At 32.9% G+C, this 14,909-nt stretch overlaps 4 protein-coding genes across 4 annotated transcripts, besides 12 other annotated features; all 4 read left to right on the plus strand.

Moving 5' to 3' along the window:
- Nucleotides 1–1,282: part of a mobile genetic element that runs on past the window's edge.
- Nucleotides 22–492, plus strand: TVAGG3_0771990 (uncharacterized protein; the record flags this gene model as incomplete). The annotated part of the gene is made up of 1 exon (XM_051245998.1): nucleotides 22–492. The coding sequence occupies one exon, from the start codon at nucleotides 22–24 to the stop codon at nucleotides 490–492; it is 471 nt and encodes a 156-aa protein (XP_051092585.1).
- TVAGG3_0772000 (uncharacterized protein) lies at nucleotides 541–777 on the plus strand (the record flags this gene model as incomplete). Its single annotated transcript, XM_051245999.1, has 1 exon — nucleotides 541–777. One exon carries the CDS (start codon nucleotides 541–543, stop codon nucleotides 775–777), a length of 237 nt encoding a protein of 78 aa, XP_051092586.1.
- Nucleotides 1,282–1,319: a mobile genetic element.
- Nucleotides 1,320–2,119: 800 nt separating this feature from the next.
- Nucleotides 2,120–2,156: a mobile genetic element.
- Nucleotides 2,157–2,202: 46 nt separating this feature from the next.
- Nucleotides 2,203–2,282: a mobile genetic element.
- A 190-nt stretch (nucleotides 2,283–2,472) lies between these two features.
- TVAGG3_0772050 (MULE transposase domain-containing protein) lies at nucleotides 2,473–2,973 on the plus strand (the record flags this gene model as incomplete). The annotated part of the gene is made up of 1 exon (XM_051246000.1): nucleotides 2,473–2,973. One exon carries the CDS (start codon nucleotides 2,473–2,475, stop codon nucleotides 2,971–2,973), a length of 501 nt encoding a protein of 166 aa, XP_051092587.1.
- Nucleotides 2,473–2,973: a mobile genetic element.
- A 120-nt stretch (nucleotides 2,974–3,093) lies between these two features.
- Nucleotides 3,094–5,043: a mobile genetic element.
- Nucleotides 5,044–7,001: a mobile genetic element.
- Nucleotides 7,002–7,103: a mobile genetic element.
- Nucleotides 7,104–7,135: 32 nt separating this feature from the next.
- On the plus strand, nucleotides 7,136–8,300 carry TVAGG3_0772090 (MULE transposase domain-containing protein; the record flags this gene model as incomplete). The annotated part of the gene is made up of 1 exon (XM_001290776.1): nucleotides 7,169–7,639. One exon carries the CDS (start codon nucleotides 7,169–7,171, stop codon nucleotides 7,637–7,639), a length of 471 nt encoding a protein of 156 aa, XP_001290777.1.
- Nucleotides 8,301–12,515: 4,215 nt separating this feature from the next.
- Nucleotides 12,516–12,634: a mobile genetic element.
- Nucleotides 12,635–12,780: 146 nt separating this feature from the next.
- Nucleotides 12,781–13,379: a mobile genetic element.
- A 189-nt stretch (nucleotides 13,380–13,568) lies between these two features.
- Nucleotides 13,569–13,878: a mobile genetic element.
- Nucleotides 13,879–14,038: 160 nt separating this feature from the next.
- Nucleotides 14,039–14,075: a mobile genetic element.
- Nucleotides 14,076–14,909: the final 834 nt, after the last annotated feature.

A 14,909-nucleotide genomic window follows, 5' to 3' on the forward strand; every position in this document is an offset into this window, starting at 1 on the left:
CGTTTATTTTAAAGCTTATAAATGAGTTCTTCATCAAGCTCTCGTGAACCTTCACCATCTGTGAAACAAACTTTACCAAACGATTATGGAGCACCTATTGAATATTTCTTACGAGCTGCACAATGGCAAAGAGCAGTCTCACCAAGGTTAGGTGTTCCACCAGCTCCTGTCAAAAATAGCATTTGGTCAAGTCCTTATATAAGATATGGTCTCCCACTAGGTTTGCTAGCTACAGCAGGAGCAGTTATGATGTTGAAAAGAAATAAAGCAAATGTTGTAAATAATACTGAAGTAGTTGAAGTTAAACAAACTCCAACACCTTCGCCAAAACCAACGTCAAAACCAATGCCTTCACAAACAACACCTTCAATGACTCATGAACCTATGGAAGTACAAACTCCTGTTCAAAAGTCAACTCCTAAACCGACTCCAACATTTAAACCAGAACCTACTTCTCAAATAAATCGTAAAACTCCTGCGTTTCCTTACTGAAAAAATAACGTTATTTTTATTTAATATTAAAATTTTTATTTGATTGAAATGACGACTAAAGTCACTGAAGCAATGAAACAAAAGTTTTTGGTAGAATACATTAAATCAGGAGCGGTTCCAGAAGGTTTTTACATTCATACTATGAAGGATGGTAGAGTTCAGTTTAGAAAGATAAAGCAACCATTAGATAAAGAAGGAATTTTGAGAAAGATTAAACTTCATGAGGACAACATTGCTGAACTTAAGAAGAAGCTAGAAGAGTTGGAGAAAGGAAGAGAGTTATAAAGCAATGAATTCAACAGGATAGAAATGAGGTTAGAAATCGGGTTAGATATACCCATCTACCCTAAATTTATTTTTGTGCTATGTTTTCATACGTGTGAGGGTGGTGATATCATTTATTTTTAAGTTTATTTTTTTAAAATTATTTTTTATTTTATTTTTATATAAATGACGAAAACTATTGAGATAACAAACTACAACGGTCATGAGTTCAAGAATTTGTTCTTCGTTCCTCGTGAAAATACATTCTATCAGATACGAGGGAGAAAGGGTAAAGTTAGTTTGAGCGTTTACGACAACAAACATAATGGGAGATATATAAAAGCAATAGATACAAACGGTAAGCGTGTTTCATTAGCTTTGTCAAAACTTACTAACATTTATTTTGACAGTGACTTTGACTCTGACGATTGGAGCGACAGCAGCGATACTGAAGAATATGAACTATTGTGTGAAGCACAGCAATGGGAAGAGTTGCAATACTTTTGTAAGTGAGAACGTTTATTTTGTTGTAAACAGAAATTCATCAAAAGTGACACCTCAGAAAAGCTAAAATATTGAATTTTTGGAACTTTTGATAGAGCACGTTTTTAAATATTAATTAAAGTAAATGTATATTTTGTAAAGATTCTTTTTAATAAAAAAATAAAATTTTGAAGAAGAACACAAAATCTTCTGAAAAATAATATCACATAAACTCATATTATTTTCTAATATATAACTATTTTATATAAAAATCAAATTCAATGATCTTAAAAGCGAAGGATAAACCTCAAAATTTACGAATATAATGAGTGGGAATATAATGCTTATCTATCATAAAACCATATGAAATATCAATTTTTGCTTTACGCCTAATTTTTGACGACAATTAGCAAAAAATGTTAAATGTTAACACTCAGTCTATTTGAATATGAAAAATAAAATTGACTTTGATTAAATGTTTTTATTTATCATGCAATTCTTCTTGCGACCAAAGATTTGAATAAAAGTTCAAAAAAAAGATAGCTTAAAAAATAATATACGGTAGTGTTTACTAATAGATGAATAGTATATAAATTCTATTAAAATGGATTTGATCCAAAAAAATATAAAACCAAAAATAATTGTTATAATTTAAATGAAGAAGTAATTTAAAACGATTTATTTATGATCAAATTTTATATATTAGAAAATAATATGAGTTTATGTGATATTATTTTTCAGAAGATTTCATTCTATATGCCTATGAAAAGTACTCTCAAAACTAACTTTTTCCTAATTATAATTAAATCTAGAATATTGTATTATGCTTAGTATTATTTCATTTTTCTCATTCAATTTAGAATTTACAAATGTCAAAAAATTGAGAGCTGTCACTTTTGATGAATTTCTGTTTATTACAAGAACGTTTATTTTTTACATTAGTGAAGTCGTTTGTGAAAACGTTAGTGAGGTGAAGTGGTTGGCGGCTTTATAAATATTTAAGGTTAAGTTGGTGCTTGTGTTTGTGTTGTAAAATATACGTTAACGGTTTTGTAAAGTGTCAAATTCACATATAATGGGTAAGGAGGCTCGCAGTGCCCCCGTACACATGATAGGTATATTAATTTTTATTATGTTCTTTCAAATTTTATATTGATAATAATCTTTTAATTTTATCATCGATTTGTTGTATTTGTGCTTACAAACTACTGCGACGCTCATCTTACTTTTTTCATGACTTTTAATATCCCATTCAAAAGTGGGATTCCGAAGATCTATTCTCAAAATCAAGATGCCCTTGCAATGATTCATTACCGGTTTGAACTCATCAAGAGTTTGCGAATTGTTATTTCATCAACGGAATCACTTAGCCGTATCATTACATCTCTTGCCGAACAAAATCCACAAGATTTACTTGATTTTTCAAACGAAGGTGGAATCTTTTTTGTTATCTATTCTCCATTTGAAAGAAAGGCTCTTGCTTATACAGACACAGCATTTCACATTGACAGCACATACAACCTCATTGAAAATAACTATCCATTGTATGTCATCACAAAGAAGTGTGAACATGACACAATATTTCCGCTTTTATATTTCATTGTTTATCCAGATACTGCTGATAATCTCCAAGTACTATTGGTCAGATATTTTCAGTGGTTGAACTATGAACCAAGAAGGTTTAGCTCAGATTGCAGTCGATATCGAAAATGGCTTTCCTTTAGCAAAACATGATTGGTGCGGAATACATGTTTTGATGGCCATATCCAAAAATCAAATTCAAGAAAAATTCAGCTCCAATGAAATTTTTTTGAATTTTATTTAATTATGGACTATCTAGTTTTCAGATACTCCGAGTATATAAGAATTTCCGAAAAAGTGACACCCAAAAAGTGACACTTTCAGTAGGGAGTAACACTTAAAAGTGACAATTTAAAATTCACAATAAATAAAAATAATAAATTTTTTAGTCTATTAAATTATTCTTTTCTTTGAAATCCTCTAAAAATTCTTCGAAATGTTCTAAAATATAATCTGGAGAATTATAACAAAATTCATTAATTTCTAACATATACGTATCTAACAATTCATTTGGAATTTCAAACGATCTTAAATATGTAATTGAATTTTGTATCTTCTCATTTATTTGAGAAAGTTTTTCTTCAGCATTTTCCAATAAAAATCTTAATGGATTCAAATTGGCTTCTTGATTCTGAACAAAATTTAATACCTGGTATAAACGTGATTGAACTTCTCTTTTCAATTTTGTTTTATAATCTGTCAATCGAGGCTCGCGAATTCTAATTGAAGGAATAAAACCTGTTTGAAGTAAATCGTTTTTAATACGATAAAAGTAATTGGGTGCAACTTCTTCTAAAAGATTTTTGACAAAAACATCAATTCTTTGATTTTTAACGCAGCCAAAATCGTGATATTTTATCTTTTTAAATAAAGATTCAGAAACGTTATTCACAACGGTTAATTCATTTGGTCTGGCAGCGGCTATCCACATCATAGCCAACAATTCCTTATACAAAATTCAAAAACTTGGGTGCAATCAGTTCTGATTGCACCCAAGTTTTTGAACTTTCTTGAGGGAATTAAAGGGTGAGAGATTTATAGTCTATCTATATATCTCCCACCCTCTAATTCCCTCCCTGACAGCGGGAAATTTTGTCTGAATGTTAAACTATTCAGACAAAGTTTCCCACTGTTTGCGAAGGAATTGTTGGCTATGATGTACTGATTCATGATCAGTACATCATAGCCAACAATTCCTTATATAAAGTTCAAAAACTTGGGTGCAATCAGAACTGATTGCACCCAAGTTTTTGAACTTTCTTGAGGGAATGGAAGAGTAAGAGGTATACATTATGAATATATACCTCTTACCCTTCCATTCCCTCTCTGACAGCGGAAAACTTTGTCTGAATGTTAAACTATTCAGACAAAGTTTCCCGCTGTCAGCGAAAGAATTGTTCCATCTGGTGCATAGAGTGTGAATCTATGCACCAAATGGAGCAAGTCCCTCGCGAAATTGCCAAAACTTGCGTCGCATTTCAAAGATTGCGACCCAAATTTTGGCGATTTCTAGTAGAGATGGAGTATTTTGAGTCACTGACCTATATGCAGTGGCTCAAAGGGCTCCATCTCTACTTTGAAGCAAGGAAACTTTCCTCGAAATTTTGATAATTTGAAGAAAGTTTTCAAGCAATTAACAAAGGATTACTCGCTATGAGGTAAAAATTCTAGATTTTCACCTCATAGCGAGAGCTTCCCTTTCATTGCTTGAAAACTTTCCCCAGCTTCAAAATTGGGGAAAGGGCTGTAAAGTCGACTCTGATACCAGCAGGTACCAGAGTATTTAAAAGAGAAGCCCTCGTACGAGTTTCTATGAAGACCTTCTCATTCAAGAAGATCTTAATAGAAAATCGTACGAGGGCATTGGAAACTCGCGTCTGGTACATGTTGGTACCAGAGTGTTTGAGATTTGAAGACTCTGGTACTAACATGTACCAGAATTTATGATGAATTTAAGATGGACCATTATAAAATGGTAGCGGTTTGTTTCAAAAAATTTTAGATGAGATTTGCATAGATATAGATTATATGATTTATACATATGAAAAATAATATATAAAAATATAATTTTGAGATAATTATGTAAATAATATTTTAAATATTTGAATTTGAGGTATAATTTTATAGTAAAATATATTAAAAGATATTATATAAATATTGTAAAATAATATAAGTAATAAAAATTGAGACCCCCTCCCTGTTTTTGATGTTTTGTCACTTTTTGAAACAATAAGAATTACCGAAAAAGTGACAAAACATCAAAAACAGGGAGGGGGTCTCAATTTTTATTACTTATATTATTTTACAATATTTATATAAATACTCTTTATAATATATTTTACTATAAAATTATACCTCAAATTCAAATATTTAAAATATTATTTACATAATTATCTCAAAATTATATTTTTATATATTATTTTTCATATGTATAAATCATATAATCTATATCTATGCAAATCTCATCTAAAATTTTTTGAAACAAACCGCTACCATTTTATAATGGTCCATCTTAAATTCATCATAAATTCTGGTACATGTTAGTACCAGAGTCTTCAAATCTCAAACACTCTGGTACCAACATGTACCAGACGCGAGTTTCCAATGCCCTCGTACGATTTTCTATTAAGATCTTCTTGAATGAGAAGGTCTTCATAGAAACTCGTACGAGGGCTTCTCTTTTAAATACTCTGGTACCTGCTGGTATCAGAGTCGACTTTACAGCCCTTTCCCCAATTTTGAAGCTGGGGAAAGTTTTCAAGCAATGAAAGGGAAGCTCTCGCTATGAGGTGAAAATCTAGAATTTTTACCTCATAGCGAGTAATCCTTTGTTAATTGCTTGAAAACTTTCTTCAAATTATCAAAATTTCGAGGAAAGTTTCCTTGCTTCAAAGTAGAGATGGAGCCCTTTGAGCCACTGCATATAGGTCAGTGACTCAAAATACTCCATCTCTACTAGAAATCGCCAAAATTTGGGTCGCAATCTTTGAAATGCGACGCAAGTTTTGGCAATTTCGCGAGGGACTTGCTCCATTTGGTGCATAGATTCACACTCTATGCACCAGATGGAACAATTCTTTCGCTGACAGCGGGAAACTTTGTCTGAATAGTTTAACATTCAGACAAAGTTTTCCGCTGTCAGAGAGGGAATGGAAGGGTAAGAGGTATATATTCATAATGTATACCTCTTACTCTTCCATTCCCTCAAGAAAAGTTCAAAAACTTGGGTGCAATCAGAACTGATTGCACCCAAGTTTTTGAACTTTATATAAGGAATTGTTGGCTATGATGTACTGATCATGAATCAGTACATCATAGCCAACAATTCCTTCGCAAACAGTGGGAAACTTTGTCTGAATAGTTTAACATTCAGACAAAGTTTCCCGCTGTCAGGGAGGGAATTAGAGGTGGGAGATATATAGATAGACTATAAATCTCTCACCCTTTAATTCCCTCAAGAAAGTTCAAAAACTTGGGTGCAATCAGAACTGATTGCACCCAAGTTTTTGAATTTTGTATAAGGAATTGTTGGCTATGATGTGGATAGCCGCTGCCAGACCAAATGAATTAACCGTTGTGAATAACGTTTCTGAATCTTTATTTAAAAAGATAAAATATCACGATTTTGGCTGCGTTAAAAATCAAAGAATTGATGTTTTTGTCAAAAATCTTTTAGAAGAAGTTGCACCCAATTACTTTTATCGTATTAAAAACGATTTACTTCAAACAGGTTTTATTCCTTCAATTAGAATTCGCGAGCCTCGATTGACAGATTATAAAACAAAATTGAAAAGAGAAGTTCAATCACGTTTATACCAGGTATTAAATTTTGTTCAGAATCAAGAAGCCAATTTGAATCCATTAAGATTTTTATTGGAAAATGCTGAAGAAAAACTTTCTCAAATAAATGAGAAGATACAAAATTCAATTACATATTTAAGATCGTTTGAAATTCCAAATGAATTGTTAGATACGTATATGTTAGAAATTAATGAATTTTGTTATAATTCTCCAGATTATATTTTAGAACATTTCGAAGAATTTTTAGAGGATTTCAAAGAAAAGAATAATTTAATAGACTAAAAAATTTATTATTTTTATTTATTGTGAATTTTAAATTGTCACTTTTAAGTGTTACTCCCTACTGAAAGTGTCACTTTTTCGGAAATTCTTATATACTCGAGTATTTATATAAATATTGTAAAATAATATAAGTAATAAAAATTGAGACCCCCTCCCTGTTTTTGATGTTTTGTCACTTTTTCGGTAATTCTTATTGTTTCTATCCAAAAAATCAAATTCAAGAAAAATTCAGCTCCAATGAAATTTTTTTGAATTTTATTTAATTATGGACTATCTAGTTTTCAGATACTCCGATCCAAAAGAGTCAGAAAAGGCATATAGTGACCTTATTGATGTTCTTTCAAAAGAACCTCTTGCGATTAACTATTTTAATCGCCAATGGAGGCCATATCTCCATTTGTGGATGGCGCAGTACCGTGGTGATGGAGATTCAACAAACAACATCTCGGAGAGCCATTTCAAGCAGCTGAAACATTCATTCTTTCTTGGAAAGAAGCATATGTGTGTTGATGATTTTTTCCTTAATATATTCACAAGTGTAATTCCAACATTTTTAATCAAAGTTCATGCTGCAAATAATGACAAAAGAAAACAAACAGTTAATCTTCTGCAAAAAGCTCAAGAAGATTCAAGATATGAAACAGAAATTATCAGAGACGAAGTCTTAAGGCAATTGAAGTTCGTTTGCGAAGTTGTTGAAGAAAGAGGCATTGAACCAGAGCTCATCTCAAGATAAGTTCCGTCTTTGGAAAAAGCAGTAATGAAAATCATTTCTGTACCAGAGCATTATACGAATGAAAATTAAGAATTATCACAAGCATGCATAGAAGCTATATTCAAAATTTGGGGGCAGTTGGCCTGTATCAAGGGTAGTCAGCATACCTCTTAAAATGTAAACCTCTGAGTATTGAATTGGGATTTGTAAACCTCACTACTCTAATTTTGATTGAGAGGGCAAGGCTCTGGACGCTTAATTTGAGGGCTTTTTTTCCTATGAGATTAAGAAAAGTTTTAAGACGAAGATTTTTACTATCTATATACAAGACAAATAATAATAATAAATAGTTTTTTTTGAAAAAAAAACAATATAAATATTCAATTAAATCCAATTGATTTTGGGTCGAAATTAAGGAATACATACTAGATTCCATGTAGTATCCTCTTTTCGAAATGAAATTTTGTAATTTGGAAAAAATACAAAATAAGATTTTGTTTTGGAAGGATTTTGAGCTTTGTTACTAGAAATTCAGATTTGTAGTTCCAATACAATGTGACCATACAAATAATGGAAACATCCAGCAGGAAATGATTTGAATTTGATGGCGAATTAAGAAATTCTGGGGCGGTGCTATGTGAGGTGAAATTTATCATACACCGATTGGACTTTTTGCTTTCCCGAAAACATAGAATTTATATTGGGGGCCAAATATATGTGCATATATCTATACTAATCAAGCCATATTTACTCATATAGTATTGAGGAATAATGTGTTTTATATAAGATATGAATTTCAAAAATTTTGTTTTATTTCATTTTGAATACAATGAAGTATCTATATATATACTCTATATTGTGTTTGTAAACTCATTTTGGTCACATATCCATTTTTTAATCTGCATCTTATTTGAGATTTCAAATTTTTATCGACAATCATATATGATCACATCGGCATTTGGAGATACTTATCTTGCATCTCCAAATATCCATGTGATCATTGTATTTAATTGTATATTGACCAAGAGATTCCGATGCAGAATATTCAAAGTAGATAGTTTTTCCATTCTGTACACATAGGTGCAGTGTGCCAGTGATAGACCCTGCACCAATATGTGCAGAATGGGAAAAGCTTGCACTTTTACCTTTCGATGCGAATGTTGCAAACACTTTTCCCATTCTGCACATATATATGCAGGGTCTATCACTGGCACCCTGCACCAATATGTGCAGAATGGGAAAAGCTTGCACTTTTACCTTTCGATGCGAATGTTGCAAACACTTTTCCCATTCTGCACATATATATGCAGGGTCTATCACTGGCACCCTGCACCAATATGTGCAGAATGGGAAAAGCTTGCACTTTTTGCTCGCGATGTAAATGTGTCAGACACAATTCCTGATTTGCTCATATATATGCAGGGTCTATCACTGGCACCCTGCACCAATATGTGCAGAATGGGAAAAGCTTGCACTTTTACCTTTCGATGCGAATGTTGCAAACACTTTTCCCATTCTGCACATATATATGCAGGGTCTATCACTGGCACCCTGCACCAATATGTGCAGAATGGGAAAAGCTTGCACTTTTTGCTCGCGATGTAAATGTGTCAGACACAATTCCTGATTTGCTCATATATTTGCAGGGTCTATCACTAGGACCCTGCACCTATATGAGCAAAACAGGAATTGCTTGCACTTTTTCACTTGAATGTGATTCATTGAATTTCAATTCGAGAAAGGGGTTTACAAATGCAGGGTATTGTTCCTTTACCCTGCATTTGTAAACTCCTTTCTTGTAAAACCTTCCTCCAAAAAAATATAAAGATCACATTCTTCTTAAAACTCTCAAAATCTCATTATTTCAATCTTATAATCATAAATAAACATACTCTTTCTATCTAATATTTCTCTATTCCTTAATTTTCTTATGAAATTTGTTATTTTTTATTTAATTTTTAAAATTTTCAATTTTTTTTGGATAATTTTATTCAATTTTATGATAATTTATTCTATTCTCATTATATAATAATATTGTTCATTTTTATTTTTTTAATTTTTCAATGCATACGATAATTTTTAATTCAATTTTTAAACGAATGTTTTGATGGATGAGCTTACTGAGCATAGGCTCATCCCATCAAAACATTCCCTTAAAAACTCTGGCCTTCATCGAGGCCAGAGTTTACAATTCATCAGCTCAGAGCCAAGTTCCTCGACGGTCTTCCTCATTAGGCCCGATCCGAGAGGAACTTGGCTCTTCATTAAAATCACAAGCTCTGGCCCAAGCAAAGGCCAGAGCCTGCAAATACAATCCTCAGGGCCGAGTTTTGCGATGATCGTCGATCATGTCGACGGTCTCGCAAGAACTCGGCCCTGAAAGACATACAAATACAGGCTCTGGCCCTAGCAAAGGCCAGGGCTTCGCTTACTGTCCTCAGGGCCGGCTTTCTCAAATGCCGTCCTGATCTAGGGCGGCAGGAGAGGAATCCGGCCCTGGGAACATCCAAATACGAAGCTCTGGCCCAAGCAAAGGCCAGAGCCTGCAAATACAATCCTCAGGGCCGATTTTGCGATGATCGTCGATCATTGACGATCTCCTCTCATTTCGGCCCTGAAAGAAACAAATACAGGCTCTGGCCCTAGCAAAGGCCAGGGCTTCGCTTACTGTCCTCAGGGCCGGCTTTCTCAAATGCCGTCCTGATCTAGGGCGGCAGGAGAGGAATCCGGCCCTGGGAACATCCAAATACGAAGCTCTGGCCCAAGCAAAGGCCAGAGCCTGCAAAATACTCAATGTTCAACAATTACAAATCTCATGTCACCCAGAAAGCTATGAAGGAAGCCCTTTCTCTAGGTTAGGACTTCCTTCATAGCTTTCTGGTACTGAGTGGAGTGGTTTTGGCTTCCATTGCCGCTCACTCCAGTAAGATCACGAGATTGTACAAAAGCCACGGCAAGTGCATTCCAACACCATAAATACACTTGCCGTGGAATACGGTTGCGAGTGCCTGCTGCTTCAACCGAGATTTGCAGCAGACACTCGCAATGATAACTAAAATTCATCATAAAGCTGGGAAATGGGCCTTTTCTCAAGGTCAAAGCCCATTTCTCAGCTTTATGATATTGAAACGAACATTTTGAGAGGTTATTACTGTTTTTCCCGGAATCATCTTGAGATTCCGGGAAAGTCATAGCAAGTGTAATCTATTAGCATAGATACACTTGCTATGACACATATATGCCAGCATCTGCTGCTTACCCCAAATAAGTAGCAGATGCTCGGCATCACATCTTGAGATCCTTATTATCTGCGTATTTTTCATTTTAATATATATAAATGTGTGTGTCTAACACAAGTCTATATGCGCCATGTAAAATATACACTAATACACACATATTGATCATAATTAATAAGATATCAAACTATAAAAACTGAGATATTACTATAAACTATATGTATTATTATTATATAGGTACCATACTATAATGTCATATGAATATTATTGAAATTAAACACACTTTATATAATTTTATAATGTGAATAACTTGGGTTATAATTTTTTTACGTAATTCCTACACGAAATGATCGGCATTACCCTAGTCTATCTGCGTGCAAAATACCAAGGAACAAATCAAATACTCACCATATCTTTTTTTAAAAAGGTCCAATCGGTGTATGGTGATTTTCACCTCACATGGCACAACCCCAGAAATTCTACTTGACCTTATAACACAAATGGAAAAGCATCCATTTTCTGCTAGTTTAGGGCTGCTTTTCGGCTTGTTAATTCATTTATCCAGCATATCACAAAATAATAAACGAGCATTTTTTGTTCAGAAAATTGAAATTGCGTTGTTTCATCAGAATTGATGCACAAACTAACTGTAGTATATTAAAAATCATTAAAATGTCTTGATTTTGAGTTTCAAAATATTTTTGATTAAAAATGGAATCGAAATTACAAATTTTTAATAAAAACAAGCCATCTATGATGCATACTGTTATAAATATATGAGAAAGGCATGACTAACAAAATTAGATGTTCACATTTATTCAACATTAAATTTGTTTGTTTTGAACTGGCAATATAAGAAAATCATATTGCATTTCATGCACGTTTTTTCTCTCAAAAAATTGAATTGCTATTCAACTGCGATTTTGAGATGACTATAGGATGAATCCCAGGAGCTAGAATTCTAGGGTTAGATGACACCCACTTAGTACTTTTATTTGTATATGTTTTAATGGAATTTGGTGAGGGGTAATGAAATTCGTATCTAATTATGAGAGGGCATCCACATTTTGCATGTTTTTCGTCTTTGATAACGGTCTATTGACCATGCTTTGAGACGGAAAAAAAATAATAAAAAAAAAATAAAGGTACGCTGTTGAGTCTGCATCGGTAGTGGTGCAAGAATTGATATGTATTAAACTGCTCGTCAAAAAGCGCAGGTCCGATCATATTTTTGAGTCAACTCATACAATTAATTCTATGAGTTTCTCTCAAATTGGTGTCAAAATCAGACCTGCGCTTTTTGAGACATTCAATTTTAACCTTTATTCCTAAATTAACAAATAAATAAGATATATCTAATAAGGGTTCTTTTACAATGCCAAATTCTGCAATTGTCGGCATTTTCAATCTAAATATGCGGGATCGCAATTTCAAATTTCAGCATTTATCTGCTGATTAGGGCGCACATCAGTGAGGGTGGACTGTGTGGGAAAGGATTTCCAGCCCAAGAAGGCTAACTCAAAGCTTTATGACCGCATAGGAAGGCTCCGACGCCTCCATTAAAATATGTAAACTTCTCAAAATTGAGAGACCTGCGCTTTTTGATTATCAGTTTAATCCTTTATTTTGAGAATTTGACAAAACATGATTCAGATTGTTTTGGCTGCACTTACGCCCCTATGACATGGCCTCCAATTCAGATGTTTAAGGTTAATATTCAATAACGCTTCACGCCATTGTCAAAAATTTGAATAAAAGTCAGATGGGCGTAAGTGCAGCCTTATTATAAAATAAAATAATATATATATATATATAAAAAGAAATAATAAATAAATTGAATTTAATTATTTGTTAGATTGAAAAAGTTTAAAATTTAATAGGATAGAATTGGGTTAATTGATGTATATTTTTAAGATATTGATGGGGGTTTTCGACAGAGACAACTTTCATATCGAATGTTGCCTCTGTCGAGATGTATGTGACAGGCAAAGTGCAATATTGATAGGTGATTGCACTTTGCCTGTCAAAAGTTCTTCGCATCTCTTGAGGTGTGAGGAAGTTTCTCGACAGAGGCAACTTTCATATCGAATGTTGCCTCTGTCGAGATGTATGTGACAGGCAAAGTGCAATCACCTATCAATATTGCACTTTGCCTGTCAAAAGTTCTTCGCATCTCTTGAGGTGTGAGGAAGTTTCTCGGCAGAGGCAACATTCGATATGAAAGTTGCCTCTGTCGAGATGTATGTGACAGGCAAAGTGCAATCACCTATCAATATTGCACTTTGCCTGTCAAAAGTTCTTCGCATCTCTTGAGGTGTGAGGAAGTTTCTCGGCAGAGGCAACATTCGATATGAAAGTTGCCTCTGTCGAGATGTATGTGACAGGCAAAGTGCAATATTGATAGGTGATTGCACTTTGCCTGTCAAAAGTTCTTCGCATCTCTTGAGGTGTGAGGAAGTTTCTCGACAGAGGCAACTTTCATATCGAATGTTGCCTCTGTCGAGATGTATGTGACAGGCAAAATGATGATAAAATTTATTTGTCTTTGTTGACCATACTATAACTTCCTGATTCTTTGCGGGTCGAAAATGTAAATTTATTAGAAATAGCTATTGTTCATTACGAAGTCTCTTATCGAAAGATTGACAAAGTTATAAGCATTGCCTTAAAGTACTCCTACAACTCTTTCTTGGTTCCCGGAAGACCTATGATTCTGTAAATAATCGAATAGGACAATGTTCTTCCGAAGCCTTTCATCAAGTGAGAGACTTCTGAAGAACCCCGCCCTAGTGTAATGTAGTTATGGTGCTTAGTCCACAAAGCGCGAGAGAGCATGTTTGTAATTCGTTTATGCTGAAGTTATCTGGATGTCTCTCAAATGAAGAAGGAAATCCAGAAAACTTCAGCATAAGTTAATGCAGATGTGGTTCTCTGGCTCTTTGTCGGCCAGAGAACGAATAAAGAGTTTATTGGGTGAGTAGGCTCGATGTATGCTTATAACTCAATACAAATATACGTTATTTTCATTTAATTTTATCGGCGCTTCGCTCCGATAGAATTAAGACAGTATATATAGAGGACAACACCCACACTTTTTACATTATGAATTTACAGTAAATTAGCATCCTATATTTAATTTTGATAGTTTTCGTTCAGAAATTTTAATCATATTTTAAGTAAACTGTAATAAACAGAAATTCATCAAAAGTGACAGCTCTCAATTTTTTGACATTTGTAAATTCTAAATTGAATGAGAAAAATGAAATAATACTAAGCATAATACAATATTCTAGATTTAATTATAATTAGGAAAAAGTTAGTTTTGAGAGTACTTTTCATAGGCATATAGAATGAAATCTTCTGAAAAATAATATCACATAAACTCATATTATTTTCTAATATATAACTATTTTATATAAAAATCAAATTCAATGATCTTAAAAGCGAAGGATAAACCTCAAAATTTACGAATATAATGAGTGGGAATATAATGCTTATCTATCATAAAACCATATGAAATATTAATTTTTGCTTTACGCCTAATTTTTGACGACAATTAGCAAAAAATGTTAAATGTTAACACTCAGTCCATTTGAATATGAAAAATAAAATTGACTTTGATTAAATGTTTTTATTTATCATGCAATTCTTCTTGCGACCAAAGATTTGAATAAAAGTTCAAAAAGTAAGATAGCTTAAAAAATAATATACGGTAGTGTTTACTAATAGATGAATAGTATATAAATTCTATTAAAATGGATTTGATCCAAAAAAATATATAAAATTTGATCATAAATAAAATCGTTTTAAATTACTTCTTCATTTAAATTATAACAATTATTTTTGGTTTTTTTTTTTTTGGATCAAATCCATTTTAATAGAATTTATATACTATTCATCTATTAGTAAACACTACCGTATATTATTTTTTAAGCTATCTTACTTTTTGAACTTTTATTCAAATCTTTGGTCGCAAGAAGAATTGCATGATAAATAAAAACATTTAATCAAAGTCAATTTTATTTTTCATATTCAAATGGACTGAGTGTTAACAT

Source organism: Trichomonas vaginalis, chromosome III (assembly GCF_026262505.1).
Source record: "Trichomonas vaginalis G3 chromosome III, whole genome shotgun sequence".
Taxonomy (NCBI): Eukaryota; Parabasalia; order Trichomonadida; family Trichomonadidae; genus Trichomonas; species Trichomonas vaginalis.